Raw genomic sequence first — 18,900 nt, forward strand, 5'->3', positions numbered from 1 at the left:
TTTTCGGTGCTTCAGCAGACAAGGAAAAATACTTTCCTCAAAATCCTCAACTTTACAAAGTAGGGAACATTGGCTTCCTTATTCAACAAGTGGGCCCCATCCATTTAACGTTTACCCAACAAAATTCCCCCGTAAACGTAAATGGGTCTTGAGTTTTTCTCATCCTATACCAAATTTACTCATTCCATTATTACTTGGATTCTTCCTGTCGAACATCTCTTTTGCTTCGGTAGTCTTCTTCTTGACCATAACTGATTTTTCACTAATTGGATTCATCTCTACACTTTCATCTATTCTATTCGCCATACTGCTGAAGTTTTCAGCCTCCGATCGCAGTGCGACACTTTCCGTTGCACTTTCTTCTAGTTGCTTCGTCATTTCTTTCTTCTCACGAAAAATATCATCTCCCAAGTGGTCAATTTTATCACGCTTCTCTGTAGCATCCTGATCCATCATCTTTAATTGCTTTAATGAATCATGCAATTCGGACATCGTATTTTCCGCGGCAACATGGGCTCGACGCTCTCGATCCAGCTCTGCAAGAACCTCTTGAAATTTCTCTACAGAAACATAATCTGAGTTTCCCACTTTCTCTGATGGACTTTCCGGACTCTCCACCTGCTCCTCTACAATATCTGGCAAAATCATCAGCAAACTCTCCATAGTGCTTTCTGTTGAGCTATCCACCACGCTCTCTGCAAGCTCCTTCGAGCTATACAAACTTGTCGCAACCGGAATCGCGACGAGACGACGATCCAATAAAAGAAAGATTATATTGAAAAAGAGATTTTAGAGTCGCCACCATAGTTTATTCTGGAAAACTACGGAAAAACCATAAAATGACAAGGCATGGTCAAATTGAACCAGATTCTTGGTTCGGGAGTCGGTTACGTGTAGGGAAGGTATTAGCACCCTACAACGCCTGCCCTAAGGCAGTACCTTTAACTAAATGTGCGAATGTGGATGTGGTTTTCAAAGTATTTAACTTCCCCTTAAAATAAAACGCTAAAGAAAACAAACAATATTTTTTTAGCTTTTTGGGCCCGACAAGGATTGACCTTGCTCCTACGTATTCTCATGCAGAATGAGAAATCAGGGTTACGTAGTTCTTTTAGAAACTATTTGAGAAAATTGTTTGGATTTTGTACAAAAAGTCCATCACAGGTACTCAGTCAGGTGAACATGGGTCACCATTGGAAAAAGAAGTGACTTTTCGGCACTTTTGCACTTGTCTTGGGCTGTTCCTTGTGAACCACATGTGAAAAGAGTAAATGAATGTGCGCAACTTTGTGCAAGTTTAAATGAAGAACAAGTTAAATGGTGTGTCCCTTGGCAGCATAGATCGCATATCACATATCATTGCAGGAGGTATCCTAGTGTACCCCTCATGGGTATTAGGTGGTGTATTAATTGCAATCCTATGTTAGCGCAAAAAAATAATTTTAAGTATCCTGAGAGGATCGCTAACACCTGCATCTCTCGCCACATTGCACCAAAAACTGAAATATGTCATGGGAGATAAGTTGATCATAGTTTCTGGAGAGGAGGATCTCCTTGTGAGTGGCCCATCCTCCACCCGCTACATAGAGGCAGCCGAGGAAGCTCTGAAAACAACTTTTCAATCATTAGAAATCGTGGGAAACACATATGTTGAGCCATTTCCTATGAACCCACATTTATCGTACGCCTCTATCATGATGGCCAAGGTCATGCTGAAAGAAGGTTATAAGTGCGGGAATGGTCTAGGCAAGTATGGACAAGGACGTACATTCCCATTGGAGGTGATTAGGAACAAAAACAGATATGGCCTGGGGTATAGACCCAGCAAGGAAGATAACAAGAGGTTGATTGAGGAAAGGAAGGAACGTAGTCTGGCTCGAATGGGGAAATGGCAACCCAAAGTGGGAAGAATTCATATCTGTGACCTCAAGGAGAGCTTTCGCAGCGCTGGTTGGGTTAACGCTGGCCACATAGCAGTTGTGGGAGAGGGAGATGAATCAGGAGGCTCTAGTTTCGTGCGGGCCTGTTCCCCGGATGCACAACTCGACAATTGGAAGATACTGAATTTACCCGTGATGCTCAATTTAAATAAGATGTAATAACTTTAATTAATCCTATAGCTTTACCCGGGGCTTTAGGATTCGTGACTTACGGGTTGACGCTTTTAGTTTGTTACGCTCAGCGCGATAATCAAAGTGTGTTTGTTTTATTATCATTTTGCATCCCTCGTCGTCTTCCCGTTTATTTATTTCCTTTTCGTAAACTTAAATAATGCAGATATGACAATGAATATTTTGAAAGTGATAATGTCGATATTCCCGATTTTGGGCGCCCTGTCAGTAATACAGAAGATGATTTTGATGACGACCCGGAACCCCCTCCTGAACTGTTAAGACTAGTGGAACAAGAGTGTAAGGAGATGAAACCTCACCAGGAAGATGTTGAAGTACTCAATTTGGGGAATGAGGATGAGGTAAAGGAGGTGAAGATCGGTACAGCCATGAAGACGGGAGTGAAAGAAAAATTGCGTGTCTTATTGAGGGAGTTCAGGGATGTGTTTGCTTGGTCTTACAATGACATGCCAGGCCTCGATACGAATATTGTACAACATCATCTCCCACTTAAGCCAGAATGCCCACCGGTAAAGCAAAAGTTAAGAAGAATGAAGCCGGAAATGTCATTGAAGATCAAGGAGGAGGTACAGAAGCAATTCGATGCAGGGTTTCTAGCTGTGGCGAGATACCCAGAATGGGTGGCAAACGTTGTACCGGTGCCTAAGAAGGATGGTAAAGTTCGGATGTGTGTCGATTATCGAGATTTGAATCGCGCAAGCCCAAAGGATAATTTCCCATTACCACACATCGACACCCTAGTTGATAATACAGCCAAGTATTCACTATTTTCGTTCATGGACGGTTTTTTGGGGTATAACCAGATCAAGATGGCCCCAGAAGATATGGAAAAGACGACTTTCATTACATTGTGGGGCACATTTTGTTATAAGGTGATGTCTTTCGGACTCAAGAATGCTGGGGCTACGTATCAAAGGGCGATGGTGGCACTTTTCCATGATATGATGCATAAGGAGATTGAAGTTTATGTGGACGACATGATCGCGAAGTCCGAATCAGAAGAGGAACACATCCTCAACTTGAGAAAGTTATTCGAAAGATTGAGAAAGTACAAACTCAAGTTAAATCCTGCCAAATGCACGTTTGGAGTAAAGTCTGGAAAATTGTTGGGCTATATTGTCAGCCAAAAAGGGATAGAAGTTGATCCTGACAAAGTGAGAGCAATAACGGAAATGCCGACGCCTAAAACAGAAAAAGAAGTTCGAGGGTTTTTGGGTAGATTGAATTACATTGCTAGATTCATCTCCCAATTAACTGCTACTTGTGAACCACTGTTCAAGTTGTTACGAAAGAATCAGGCTGTGGTGTGGAATGAGGATTGTCAGGCCGCTTTTGAGAGAGTCAAACAATACTTACAGGACCCTCCTGTATCACGACCACCAGAACCAGGAAGGCCCCTCATTTTGCATTTGACTATATTGGACAAGTCCATGGGCTGTGTATTGGGTCAGCATGATGAGGATGGCAAAAGAGAGCACGCTATATATTACTTAAGCAAGAAGTTCACAGACTGTGAACAGCGATATTCATCGTTAGAGCGGACTTGCTGCGCATTGGCATGGGCCGCTCATCGTTTAAGGCAATACATGTTGAGTCAGTCCACATGGTTGATATCCAAGATGGATCCTATCAAGTATATTTTTGAAAAGCCTGCTCTTACAGGAAGGATAGCTCGATGGCAGATGCTATTGTCGGAGTACGACATCGTATATGTCACTCAGAAATCTGTGAAGGGCAGCGCACTAGCAGAATACCTGGCTCATCAACCCCTTTGTGATTATCAACCAATGCGACCTGAATTTCCCGACGAGGATATCATGGCTATATTTGAAGGGAGCAAAGAAGGCCGAAACGAGAGAGCATGGACAATGTTATTCGACGGAGCCTCGAATGTGATGGGACACGGAATAGGGGCGGTGCTTATCTCCCCGCAGCGTCAGTATATACCAATGACGGCAAGGTTGTGCTTTAACTGCACAAATAACATCGCTAAATATGAAGCCTGTGCCATGGGTATTCGAGCAGCAATCGAATCAAAGGCAAAAGTTCTGGATGTGTATGGAGATTCAGCTCTGGTCATTCACCAATTGAAAGGAGAGTGGGAAACTAGGGATATAAAATTAATTCCCTACCAAGCTTACATCAGGGGCTTAATGGAGTATTTCGATTCCGTCACCTTTAACCATATACCGCGAGAAGATAATCAATTGGCAGACTCACTAGCTACCTTGTCGTCAATGTTTGAGGTTGATCAAGATGCAGAATTACCGAGAATCAAAATGAAAAGCCATGCAGAACCAGCGTATTGCCACTTCATCGAGGAGGAGTTGGACGGTAAACCTTGGTACTTCGATATCAAGCGTTATCTTACAACGCGAGAATACCCTGAGGGTGCGTCCGAAAACGATAAAAGAGCGCTAAGAAGGTTGGCCGGCAGTTTCATTTTAAGTGGGAATGTTTTGTACAAGAGAAACCATGACATGGTTCTCCTTAGATGTGTGGATGCAAAGGAAGCCGAGTTGCTACTGAAAGAAGTGCACGAAGGTACATTTGGTACACACATGAATGGACATTCGATGGCTAGGAAGATCTTAAGAGCTGGTTACTTCTGGTTGACCATGGAAAATGATTGTTGCATACACGTGAGAAAGTGTGAGAGATGTCAGGTATATGCGGACAATATCAAGGTGCCACCCACGACTCTGAACGTGTTGTCCGCACCATGGCCATTTTCGATGTGGGGAATAGATGTCATCGGAGCTATAGAACCAAAAGCGTCAAACGGACATCGCTTCATACTAGTCGCGATCGACTATTTCACCAAATGGGTTGAGGCTGCTTCGTATGCCAACGTGACTAGAAAGGTGGTGGTTGGATTCATAAGGAAGGAGTTGATCTGTAGATATGGGCTACCTAGCAAGATCATCACTGATAACGCTACCAACCTGAACAATCAGATGATGGTCGAGTTGTGTGAGGAATTCAAAATTCACCACCATAATTCCTCTCCTTATCGTCCAAAGATGAATGGGGCAGTAGAGGCTGCTAACAAGAACATCAAGAAGATCGTGCAGAAGATGGTGGTCACCTACAAGGACTGGCACGAAATGCTTCCTTTCGCTTTGCACGGATATCGCACATCAGTACGAACATCGACTGGGGCCACGCCATTCTCGCTAGTGTATGGAATGGAAGCGGTACTTCCATTTGAGGTCGAAATTCCCTCCTTACGCGTGTTAATGGAAACTAAGTTAGTGGAAGCTGAATGGGTTCAAACCCGATTCGACCAACTCAACCTTATCGAAGAAAAAAGGTTAACAGCAGTGTGTCATGGACAACTGTATCAAAGGAGAATGAAGAAGGCGTTCGACAAAAGGGTACAACCAAGAGAATTTCACGAAGGCGAACTGGTGTTGAAGAGGATTTTGCCCATCCAAAAGGATTATAGGGGCAAGTGGACCCCAAACTATGAAGGGCCGTTTGTGGTGAAGAAAGCATTCTCTAGTGGGGCACTAATTCTCACACGGATGGATGGGGAGGAATTACCGTTACCGGTTAATTCTGATGCGGTCAAAAAGTTTTATGCATGATGATTCTGCGATAGGAGTTGCCGTTAACGAATATTGACATTACCGCATATTAATTTTTGTTCATACTCTCTGAAATTATTGCATGTCGCGCTGAGCTGTTTAGGCAGATTGAAAACGAAAATAATTGAGCAAATGTCAGTAAAAGCATCATGGGTATTCAGTCGGTTTAGCCCGGTCCTAGAGGTTGTCGTACCAAAAAAAAAAAAAAAAAAAAAAAGCATAAAGAATCTGATTTATTACTTCATCAGAGCAGGGTTTACAGTAAGGTCGGAGAGAAATGTTTCGAACAAGATACCAATTCAAAAATAAAATAAAAATGCAAAAAAACGATAAGGAAATATATATATAAACAGAAAAGGGTACAAAGTTACAAATTCGGAAATAAAAAGCAAAACAAAGAAAACATAAGCAAATAAAGGATGTTCGGGGTTCGATCATTTCTGATCGTAAATATTACACACCAAAAAAAACTTGGAAATAAAATAAAATACAAAAAAAAAAAACATAAAATAAAATACATTCTTCCAGTCTCCTCATGGGTACTACTCGTCAGCCGAAGGCAGTCGCAGGGTGAGTTCGACAGAAGGAGGCTTCACCGGGAACCCAAAGACGGGAGGGACCTCAGCTTTGACTGGAACAGGTGGGATCGGATAGAGATCGAGCGTCACTCGATCTGGCTCTGGCGACATTGTCCTCAATAGATCTAAAAAAAAAAGAGAAGAAAAAATTTAGAAAAGTTAAAATGCAAAAAATGTGTAATAACAATTCTTTCTTACCATCCATAAAAGGCGAAAGGAGGGGTATGGGAGAGTAGGACGTGGTGGCTGTGCTGCGCTTCCGGCGTTTCTGTCTCTGGCGGTATCCATGGTTTTGGAACCAGCATTGGACACTATATTCTCTAACCTCCCCATAAGCCCTAAGTTTTGCTGCGATTTCATGTGCTTGTTCTTTACTCGGGTTTCTTATCCCTAACGCGAATAATGCCTTTAAGGTGGCAACTTGTTCTCCAGTTGGGGACCACCTTTTATACTTTTTCTTGTACTGAACTTGCGGATTTGTTAAATTTTGGTCCATTTTTTTTTCTCTATATATAAAAAAAATATAATAATATTAGTTTTTCTTTTAAGTCAGGTTTGTCCATTTTCCAGTTTTAGGTCCATCAGTGTTTTTGTCCAGTTTTAGGTCCAGGTCCTCGCAAGGGGTCCTAACGGATCTAGGTCCAGCATTTTTTAGAGCATAATAAAAATGGAAAAGCGGAAGGGAAACAAAAGTAAAAAAAAAAAAAAAAAAAAAGAAAACATAATCTGGAGAGTAGGACAAGGGAGAGGGAACGAAGAACAGGAAAGCAAAAAAAAAAAAAAAGAACAGAAAGCGAAAAAAAACAACAAAGGAGAAGAGCGAAAAGGGGAAAAGGAGGAGAGGCAGAGAAAGTGTAAAAGACAGAAAGAAAAAAAACTGGAAAAGAAAAGAGACTAAGAGTTCAGAAGACTTACCAGGAAGCGGAAGGCACGCAGGAAGAAGCTCGTTGGAAGACTGGGACGACTTCGATTGTACGGGGACAGAAGCTCCTCGCAGCGAATCCAAACACTCAAGGTAGAGAAAGAAAGGGAGAGCAAGAGAGAGAGTGATCAGACTGAAATGTCGGCCGATGCGGAGGAGCGCTCGATTTGTAGCCAAATTATCCACTGTAGACATAGTTTCGGTCATTGCCACCGTTTGATGTCACAGTCCCGGTCTTTCTGAATTCAAAAAATACTAAAAAATTTTATTTGAAAATCTGAAAACGGGCAGGGTTTTGTTGGGTCAATCCGGGCCAATTCAAGATTTCTTAGATGATCCAATTTCAAAAAAAAAAAAAAATAAAACAAAAAAAGTCAAAAATATGATAAATAGAAAATTTTCAAAAAAAAAATAATTAATGGAGTGATGTAAAATTTGAAGTTTTCAAAATTGTTTATCATTTGCATGATCAAGGACATTTTTCAGGTTCATTGGGCCTCATTGTCATGTTAACCTTCTTTGAACCCAATTCTTCTGAAATTTAAATTTGAGTGAAGAATTATTTTGGCATGTTTGTAATTTTACATCACACCATTTTGTTTGATTTTTTATTCTTTCTTCTTCTACATTTTGAATAAATCTGAGAACGAAAGGGAACAATGCTCGAGTCCGTTAGGCCCAATGGCCTTCGTGATTTTTCTCTCGAGTATACTTCTTTTGAAAATATGTCAAAAATATTTTGTTTTCACATTTTTGCTGTTGAGTGATGTTTTGTACATTTGTTCAATTTGTTTTGTGTGATTTTCGTTGAATTTGTAGTTAAAAAAAAAAAAAAAAGGGGATCTGAGAATGAAAGATGAACAGTTTTGAGCCCATTAGGTCCCGTTGTCATATGTGGTTTCTCTTGAACCAGTGCATCTGAATTTCTGAAAAAATAAAAAAATACATGTTTATGTAGATTTTGTGTTTTCAATTCATAATTTCCCTTCTCATTTGTGTGAACAAGTATTTGTGCAAAAAATAAAATAGAGGAATTCAGACCCTTGTCTGAAGATTTTGTCATGGTTGTAAAAAGAATAGTGTTGGGCCCATCGAGTCTAGTAGTGTTGCAAAACTTTCTTTAGTTCGATCTTGTGAAATCTTCTCATAAAAAAAAATAAAATAAATGAATTTCTTTTAGCTTCTTCCATAAACTAAAAAAAATGTTTTCTTGGTCATCTTCTTGTATCAAGTTCACACGGCTCAGGTCATCTGATCCATTGGGTCAATGTGCCTGGTAAGCCCAACTTCCTTCTATGTTACTTCTGGATTTTCCCATGTCGGAAAGTAAAAAACAAAAAAATTCGGTTCGGAGCCCATTGAGTCCAATTGTCCTTCTCTGTCCCAAAAGAATATACAAAAAGATTTCTTTCCGTAAATTGCATAATTTTCCTTCAGTAATATATTTGTCAAATAAAAGCAGCATAATTGTGGAAGATACAAATTGTTAGCAATGTGTTTTCAGTACAGTCTTCCAAATTATCATGCATGATTTTCTTGGAATTTGTTGTCAAAAAAAAAAAAAAAAATTAAGACTTAAAGAAGCCCAGTTCCTACACTGGCCCACAAAAGCCCAGTCTCCACATTGGCCGAAAAATCTCAGATTCCACAATGGCCCAGAAAGCCCATTTCCTATACTGGCTTGCAAAGCCCAACTTCCATGCTGACCCGCAAGGCCCCAGATTCCATTGGCCAAGAAATCCCAATTTCCACAATAGCTCTCAAAGCCCATTTCCCATACTGGCTTGCAAAGCCCAGCTTCCATGCTGACCCGCAAGGCCCAGTTTCCATTGGCCAAGAAATCCCAATTTCCCCAATGGCTCACAAAGCCTATTTCCCATATCGGCCTGCAAGGTCCAGTTTCTAGGCTGGTTCGCAAAGACCCAATTTTCAAACCAAAAAAAAAGAATTTGTTTTTCAACTAGCATCATCATTTTCATTTCATATACTTTTCTTCATGCATAAAACCAAAAAAAAAAATACGCAAAAGTTGTGTCATTTGTTTTCGATGCAAATCATCCATTTTATGAGATTTCAAAAAAAGGTAATGGATGTCATAATCTAATGTAGTCAAATGTGTGAGCCAAATATTCTTAAGAGATATCTGTGTGTGCATTGCTTGAAATCATCGTCCTTCAACCTTCATTATACCAAGAGATTGGCCCAATCATGTTCTTGAGCCCAAATGATAAACACTAAGCTTTACACTGGGGCAGATTTTTCGATACTTCCACTGCTTTCATTCGGGAGGTCCTGGAATCCGTTAAAAAAAAAGAAAAAGAAAAAAAAATGAATGACTCTTGTTGAGATCATTTAGTCTTGTCTCCTAACTAATCTTTTGAAAATGAAACAACCAATATTTGAAATGATGTGTGGCCATTTTTCTTCATCCAAAACAAAAATATATATCCTTTGATACCAAATTTGAGCCAATAAGAAATTTCTTTTCAAAATTTTACCCAAACAAGGGTTACCATTACAGTAGAAGTCAACTCAAATTGCAAAAGGAACACACTTAGTGATCAAATGAAGAGAATTCCTCAAAACTGAAGCAAAAACGGAAAGAATCACAAAGTGATGACAAACAAAGAATGAAGTTTGCAAATTAGCAAGGAAAGTCAAAACAGATTTGACAAATAACTCATACAAGCGCAGATGGTAACTCTTGTTTTTCAAAAAAAAATACCCACAAACATTTGTTTGGGCCTTTATATCCTTTCTTTAAATACCCTTAGCCCAAGCCACATTACAAGCCCAATAAAAGTCCACACAGATTGAATGATGGTTGCTTAATTTTTCATGAAGCTTAATTTTGGGACAAGACAAAAATGACCAAAAAAAAAAAATGAGTGATGAAAAATAAATGTCCTCAGATGAATGGAACTCCCTATTGATCAAAATTATACAAAGGAGAATCAAGCCAATTGGGGCAATCTTTTCAAGCCAACCCTTTCCATATCCATCACAAATTCCTGAACACATTCAAATCCCATTCAAACTCTTCCCCAGCGGAGTCGCCATCTGTCGCAACCGGAATCGCGACGGGACGACGATCCAATAAAAGAAAGATTATATTGAAAAAGAGATTTTGGAGTCGCCACCATAGTTTATTCTGGAAAACTACGGAAAAACCATAAAATGACAAGGCATGGTCAAATTGAACCAGATTCTTGGTTCGGGAGTCGGTTACGTGTAGGGAAGGTATTAACACCCTACAACGCCTGCCCTAAGGCAGTACCTTTAACTAAATGTGCGAATGTGGATGTGGTTCACGGTGGTCGGAGGCTGAGTTGCCTGGTAGTGGGCGAATGTTGAGAGCGGGGAGAATGGTCTGGCAGTTGAGGATGATGATGATGGATGACTACGAGGGTAGGAAGCTCACTAGTGGTTTGATTAAGAACTTGGGAGCTCACGGACGAGGACGCCCATTGTGTAAGGTAGAATTATGATGATGAATGAAAGATTGTATAGAAAATATGTTGTATTGAATGATAAATGAAATATACATTATTTACCTTGAACATAATCAGCATTCACAGTTTAGGTTGAAAGACTTACCTCTTGTAGCCCTCATTATCTTTGTTCTTCCAGTTTCAACTTCTTCCTTTCTTCTTTCTTCTTCATTGTAGCTTCTATCCTTCTCCTCCGCAGCTCCAAGTTTTTTTTCTTGCTTTCAATTCAGTTGTGCCTTAAACTCCCCTTCTTTTTGCCTTTTTTCTCCTCCCTCTCGGGTTTTCTTTTTCATCCCCTCTCTATGATCCCCCTGTCATCTCTCCTCCATCATGGTGAATGATAATGCCCACTAAAAAATGTTCCCAGAATGATGATAATGAGTAAATGGTGTGCCCGGAATGATGATGCACTGAGTAAGTGGTGCACTCAGAATCACTTGCAGACAAAACAGTAGGTGCATGTAGACAAAACAGTGGGTGGTGGAGACCTTTTTTTTTATTTAAATTTTTATTTTGTAATTTTGTATTTTGATTTTTGGTTTATTTGAATAAAATAAAATAAAATAAAATAAAATAAAAACAAAACAAAATAAAATAAAGATAAAATTAAATTAAATCAAAACAAAATTTATTTATTATATTTTTATTTGCTTTTTTTTATATAAAATACATTAAAAATAAAGATAAAACAAAAATGAAGATAAAACCATACAAAGTTTGACACATTGATTTTTTTTAATTTTATTACAATTACCCAGACAAAATTGGGTGTTGACAAAACTGACCAAACACCTTTCTGGACTGTCTGATCTCCATGACTTTGCATAATCTGGATGCGTCTCGACATCCGATCTCCACAACTCTTCACACCTCGGACGCATCTCGGCATCCGGTTTCCACATCTTCACGCAACTTGGACGCAGTTCAGCATTCGATCTCCAACTCCTCAATGCAGTGTCCGGGCTCTTTCTCGGCAACACTGCGTTTGGGCTCCTTGACATCAACAAAATTCCTAACTCTTCACTTTCTTTCTCCGCTTCCTTTGTATGGAGAATCATCTCCTCCTTTTTCTCAGCCCTACAATATTTTGCTATATGACCGGGCTTACCACAATTATAGCACTCAGCCGATCTACAGTCATATGTGTTGGAACAATCGGTACCGTTATAGAGTTGCGCAGCGGAATTAAAAACTTGAAAGAGAGTGGAAAGCGTGTTCGGTCACCTTTTTAAGATAAATTTGTAAAAATAATTTTCTTTCAGAAAATTTATCGAACAGTTGATATGCGTAAAAAATAAAGAGTGTAGGGAATAGAAAATCACACGAGTAATTTTTATACTGGTTCGATTCAACAGAATCTACGTCCAGTCGTTAATCACTATAAAAAGTGATTAACAATTCCACTAAAAAGATGTTTCACAGATTACAACAAATTGTTAATAAAGCAGATAAATAAACCTTCCTTCGACGAACGAACCGGAAGAAGAACACTCTGCCAAACTCGAAGAGAACCGCTCCGACTATCGACAAACGAAACGCGAGCTTCTCCTATTCACGAGACCAGGCAGAGCACCTTGCTAACTCGAAGAGAGCTTGCTCCGACAATCGACACACGAAACGCGAGCCTCTCCTGTTCACGAGACCAAGCAAGGGAACTTGAACTATAGCTTCTGAGAACTTCCTCTGACAAACAGTATTCTGCTAGAGCTTCTGTTCAACAACGTTGTATTCTAATTTCTCCAAAACAAAATATATAGCCAAGTACACTGAGTGCCAAAGATCAGCTCCCAACTGCCATGAATAATCGATTATTGTAAGTGATAATCGATTATTCAAGTCCGTTACAGGGTTTTCAAAATGTGATAATCGATTATATGAAGAGATAATCGATTATTCCTGTATGACTTTGTGATAATCGATTATTGTCATTCCATAATCGATTATTGCAGTTAAAAATGCAAGTTTACAAGGTTTACAAGAATTTCCTACTACATTTAATTTCTACAAATTGCTTTTAACTAATTCTAATATCTTCTTCAACTAAAACTTCTTGTAGCATCATCAAAACAAATTTCTTCAAGATTTACCAATACTCCTTATTGGTAACAATCTCCCCCTTTTTGATGATGATCAAAAATTCAATTTTAAAAGCAAGTTTGGCTTACCTGCAAAACATACAAGCTAACAAACAACAACAAGGTTAGCAATACCTGTAATAATTTATACTTCTCCCCTTGTATTATTCTTCTCCCCCTTTTTGATCAGAAGCAAAAAGATCGGATGTTGAAGGCTCCCCCTAAATATGATCTCCCCCTCAATTAATCAAAGGATGCATATAATCAAGAGATCATTTTATTTATGAAAATAAATATTACATTATAAGAAGAATGGACAAACTAGCCGTTTATGGTCGTTTATGGCCGTTATGGGATGCTCCAACGGCTCTATTTTTGAACCTGTCAGCGTGATAATCGATTATGGCTTGTGATAATCGATTATCAGTTCAATAATTACTGCCCAGAATTGCATGATAATCGATTATGCATAATGATAATCGATTATCTGCTCAAGATTTTCCAGAATTGATTTTAATGCATGAATAATCGATTATAGCTTAGTGATAATCGATTATGAAGCGTTAAGTTTACGAAAAATGCAAAAATTTGCATAGATTTTGATTCTAAGATATGTCTAACACTCCTAACTCTCTTCTAAGCTCAAAAAATCTATCTCCAGGTTTAACAAGAAAGCATTTCAACTAGCACAATCAGTTCAGAAACTAATTTTGACAACACAAATTTCAACTTCCCAAACACCAACTATGATTCATGCACTCTCATATCCCAATTTGTTAAACTTCATATATTCAACTATGCATATCAAAACAACATATGAAAAAAAAAAAATTCAATCACAAGAGCTGATTCAGGTGCTATCTTTCAACATTTTTTAAACAAAATAATTTACATCAAAATTATGCAAATTTGATAAGTTCATTTTCTGCATCCAGGCTCTCAATGTATATTATCATAGCTCATTCGTTATGCATTTGAACTTAAAAATAAATCTCCATAGAACCAACTTTGAAATAGAAATGACAATTTAATTTTCACATATCTTAATCATTAAAAATTTCTAATGAAAATCTGTCGGCCAACTCATTTAAATGACTTTTTCATAGTTTTTGATGCTTGACAGAGATTACACCAAAGTAACTTCAAAGTACTCATGAAATTGAATACTAAGCCAGTTAAACACAAATTCAATAGATAATTATCAACAAAGCACTGAAATAACAATGCACATGGCTTTACATGACATGAATGAAATTCAACACCTGAATATTTTAAATAAATGAATTCACTTGATCAAAATGTGTAAACAGACACGAACATACCACAGGATGAATGAAACAGTGATCAACATATCATTTTCTCAACCAGGCATGAATATAACAGTAACTAAATAATGGAAGATCAAGTAAATACAGGATGCAACACCACAGTTTAAACAACACTTAGCTCAATTACTTGGTGCTTGAATGAAGGCTTTTGGATACCACGTGATGGAGTTACATCCTGGTTTGTAGCATCACTTCAAAGAGCATAATACCATAAAGCTCTCTTATCCTTTTGAAAACTTAACCTGCAAAGTAAAAACAATAGAGTTTTGGTCCCCATAATCTCATTTGGGTCCTTTGAGGTTAGAGACAATTTACTTTATAACAGGAATCCAAGCATATTTTCCATTTGGAACATCAAAATGTTTAATTTTACATTTGTTAGAAGTATGTCCCTTTTTCATACAATAAAAACAACAAACATCATGCACCTTGTTTTTCACAAAAGTCCCTTTCTCAACCCAAACTCTACGAGTTCTCTTAACTTTAGACTTTTTATGAAGATGCATGTTTATATTTCTAAGATTGCTCTTCCTAAAAACATTTTGAACATGTGAGATAGGCTTGATTTCTTTAGAAAGTAAATTTTCTAATATGTCAATGTCAAACATGTGACTTTTACAAGATAAACACTCAACAGGTTTTTCATTTGAATTAGATTCAGACAATTTTGTTTCAAGATTACTAACTTTGTTTCTTAATATGACTTCCTCATCTAATGCATTATCATACTTAATTTGCAATTGTTTAAATTCCTTTTTCAAATTTTTATGAGCAACATTCAATTTTTCATATTCATCAAGCAATTCAAGAAAAGCCTTTTGTACATCAAATTCACTAGATTCAAAGCTGGAATCACTTACTTGGCTTCCAGTATCTTCTGATTCAGCCATTAGACAAATATTGGCTTCTTCATCTGAATCACTTGAGCTTGTTGAGCTAGATGCATTGTCTTCCCAAGCTATGTAAGCTTTCTTCTTCTTTGGGAATTTCCTTTCTTTCTTTTCTTCACTTTTCTTGTTCTTTGGACATTCAGTTTTCATGTGTCCTTTTTCTCCACATCCATAGCATTTAACACTTGAAGAAGATTCTTGATTTTCTCTCCTTTCTTTATGAAATTTGTCCTTACCTTTTGCCTTCATAAACTTGGCAAATTTCTTTATCATGAGGCTCATGTTCTCCTCATCATCAGAATCATCATCTTCAATCCTATTAGATTTCTTTACTTTGGAGATTTCGGACTTGAAGGCTAGTGTCTTTCTTTTGCCTTGATCTTCTTCAGCCGTCAATCTTCTCAACTCAAGCTCATGCTCACGGAGTTTCCCAAACAAAATTGGCATTGACATTTGAGTGAGATTTTGAGACTCAGAGATGGCAGTTACCTTTGGTTGCCACGACCTGTCCAATGATTTCAAAATTTTTACATTCAATTCATCAGTATCAAAAGTCTTACCCAACCCTGTCAAGTGGTTCACTATGTGAGTGAAACGCTTTTGGACATCAGAAATTGTTTCTCCAGGTTGCATTCTGAACATCTCATATTCCTGAATGAGAGTGTTCTTCCTTGCACGTTTCACATCCTCTGTTCCTTCATGTGTGACTCTCAGAACTTCCCACATTTCCTGTGCTGTCTTACACACAGAAATTCTATAAAATTCATCAAGCACAACAGCAGATGAAATAATATTACGAGCCTTAATGTCAAATTGGGCTCTTCTATTTTCCTCAGGAGTCCAGTTAAAGTATGGTTTTTCTTCTTCTACACCATCAACAGTTCTTTTAGGAATATAGGGACCATTTAGCACAACTTCCCAGATGCCTCTGTCAACAGACCCCATAAAAATTTCCATTCTGACTTTCCAGAATGCATAGTTATCACCAGTAAAGAGTGGTGGTCTGTTGATGGAAGCACCCTCGGCATATACTTGATTTTGATGACCGGCCATTTTCGAAAGAATTTGAAAAAATATCAAAGCAAGCTCTGATACCAATTGTTGGAACAATCGGTACCGTTATAGAGTTGCGCAGCGGAATTAAAAACTTGAAAGAGAGTGGAAAGCGTGTTCGGTCACCTTTTTAAGATAAATTTGTAAAAATAATTTTCTTTCAGAAAATTTATCGAACAGTTGATATGCGTAAAAAATAAAGAGTGTAGGGAATAGAAAATCACACGAGTAATTTTTATACTGGTTCGATTCAACAGAATCTACGTCCAGTCGTTAATCACTATAAAAAGTGATTAACAATTCCACTAAAAAGATGTTTCACAGATTACAACAAATTGTTAATAAAGCAGATAAATAAACCTTCCTTCGACGAATGAACCGGAAGAAGAACACTCTGCCAAACTCGAAGAGAACCGCTCCGACTATCGACAAACGAAACGCGAGCTTCTCCTATTCACGAGACCAGGCAGAGCACCTTGCTAACTCGAAGAGAGCTTGCTCCGACAATCGACACACGAAACGCGAGCCTCTCCTGTTCACGAGACCAAGCAAGGGAACTTGAACTATAGCTTCTGAGAACTTCCTCTGACAAACAGTATTCTGCTAGAGCTTCTGTTCAACAACGTTGTATTCTAATTTCTCCAAAACAAAATATATAGCCAAGTACACTGAGTGCCAAAGATCAGCTCCCAACTGCCATGAATAATCGATTATTGTAAGTGATAATCGATTATTCAAGTCCGTTACAGGGTTTTCAAAATGTGATAATCGATTATATGAAGAGATAATCGATTATTCCTGTATGACTTTGTGATAATCGATTATTGCCATTCCATAATCGATTATTGCAGTTAAAAATGCAAGTTTACAAGGTTTACAAGAATTTCCTACTACATTTAATTTCTACAAATTGCTTTTAACTAATTCTAATATCTTCTTCAACTAAAACTTCTTGTAGCATCATCAAAACAAATTTCTTCAAGATTTACCAATACTCCTTATTGGTAACAATATGCATAATGGTCGTGCTTACCTCATCTAAAGCACTCTACACTTGACCGATCTCCTCGGCCTTTCCATTGTCCTCGGTCACGCCAATTCTGCCGACCGGTTTGCTCTTCCTCATCTTCATAATCACTTTGGCCTTGACCTCTTCGTCCTTGGCCTCTTCCTCCAGGATCACCTCGGCCTTGAGTGTTCCGAGCTCCTCTCCTCAGATCAAACTTTGCCTGAAGTGCCTGATCAAGTGGCTGATACAACTTTCTTCTCCGTTGTTCGTGCTCCTCCAAAGATCCTGCAAGCTCTTCAACCGAGAGTTTTGACAAGTCCTTTGACTCTTCAATGGCACACACAATGCTCTCAAAATCATCTGTTAACGATCTCAGAATTTTCTCCACAACCCGACTGGCTGATAACTCCTCTCCGTTTCTACAGATTTGATTTGCCACTGCTTCCACCCGAGATATATACTCGGTTACTCTTTCTTTTTCCTCCATTCTCAAACTTTCAAACTCGCTTCTGAGAGTTTGGAGCCTGACTTGCTTGACTCGGTTGTCACCTTTGTATACTTTCTCCAGAATCTGCCACGCTTCTTTTGAAGATTTAGCATTTACTATCTTCTCAAAGCCAGATTCATCCACAGCTCGGTACAATATGTATAGAGCTGATTTATCCTTCACACGCGTTTTCTTCAATGCTGCAAGTTGGGCAGCCGTCTGTCCTTCGTCGTCTGTGGGTTCTTCGTACCCACTCTCCACTACATCCCATACGTCTTGGGATCCAAGAAGAGCTCTCATCTGCACACTCCAATTATCAAAGTTGACTTTCTTTGTCAATTGAGGAAGGGACACACTGTTTGCAAGGTTTGCCATTTCTCACTCTTTTTTTTTATTTCTCGGACACTCAAGTTCTCACAGCTCTGATACCAATTTGTTCATTAATGTTGGTATCAAATATACTTTTATTGAAAATAAAAGCTTTCAGAAATACAACAATCACTCTTAACTCTCACAGTGGTGCACATAATAATCACAACTCACAATAACTCAACACAATAAATAACATACAATCCCACTCTTTTCTTCTCTGGAATTTCACGGTACACACACACCACACTCCTCTAGCTTTCTCTCTTTCACACACTCACAATATTCCTCTCTTTCTTCTCTTGTGCAAGAATGCCTACTTCTTTCTCGGTGGTGTTGGTTTTTCTTTGCACATCTTGCTCTCCTTTTATAACCAATAAAAGAACTAAACTCCAAGAAACATTGGTGCAGATTTTCGGTGCTTCAGCAGACAAGGAAAAACACTTTCCTCAAAATCCTCAACTTTACAAAGTAGGGAACATTGGCTTCCTTATTCAACAAGTGGGCCCCATCCATTTAACGCTTACCCAACAATTAAAACATGCTGCAAGGTTTTTAAAAAAAGTGTAAATCTTGCTGCGAAATAAACTGAAGCATCTTGTTATATATTGATAGAAACTGGATCTGATTATGGAGTAATTAAAGAAAGTGTAAATCTTTATCGAACATCTTGTTGCATATTATACTCAGTACTGGTCAACTGAGAAGTTACTTTGACGGAAGCACTAGAGCAAATAGTTCTGATTAGAGAAGTTACTTTCATATTAATACACCATAGGAAAGAAGATCAATTTCTCTCCAATTCAAGGTTTCTTGGTAATCCAGAATCCTCTGCAAAGAACAACACAAAGAACTGTAAAAATTTCTTCATCACATGACATGAGTGATGAAAGAGAATACTGTAATGACAGACAGTTAATGTCTGCTCCTTTAAGAAATCAATTGGGTGAGTCTTTTTGACAAGAGTTCTTTTTTC

General features: G+C 38.4%; 1 protein-coding gene across 1 annotated transcript; it reads left to right on the forward strand.

Moving 5' to 3' along the window:
* The first annotated feature begins 1,511 nt into the window (after positions 1-1,511).
* LOC108346754 (uncharacterized) lies at positions 1,512-5,722 on the forward strand. The gene is made up of 3 exons (XM_052868163.1): positions 1,512-2,095; positions 2,278-4,466; positions 4,512-5,722. The coding sequence occupies exons 1-3, from the start codon at positions 1,512-1,514 to the stop codon at positions 5,720-5,722; spliced, it is 3,984 nt and encodes a 1,327-aa protein (XP_052724123.1).
* Positions 5,723-18,900: the final 13,178 nt, after the last annotated feature.

The sequence above is a fragment of the Vigna angularis genome, chromosome 9 (assembly GCF_016808095.1).
Source record: "Vigna angularis cultivar LongXiaoDou No.4 chromosome 9, ASM1680809v1, whole genome shotgun sequence".
In the NCBI taxonomy this organism is placed as follows: domain Eukaryota; kingdom Viridiplantae; phylum Streptophyta; class Magnoliopsida; order Fabales; family Fabaceae; genus Vigna; species Vigna angularis.

Bases quoted from the DNA above. Each gene is read 5' to 3' on its own strand.
- LOC108346754 (XM_052868163.1), top strand. From the start codon at position 1,512: ATGGGAGATAAGTTGATCATAGTTTCTGGAGAGGAGGATCTCCTTGTG. The intron at 2,096-2,277 runs GTAATAACTTTA...TAAATAATGCAG, and splicing joins ATGCTCAATTTAAATAAGAT to ATATGACAATGAATATTTTG. The intron at 4,467-4,511 runs GTAAACCTTGGT...TTACAACGCGAG, and splicing joins CATCGAGGAGGAGTTGGACG to AATACCCTGAGGGTGCGTCC.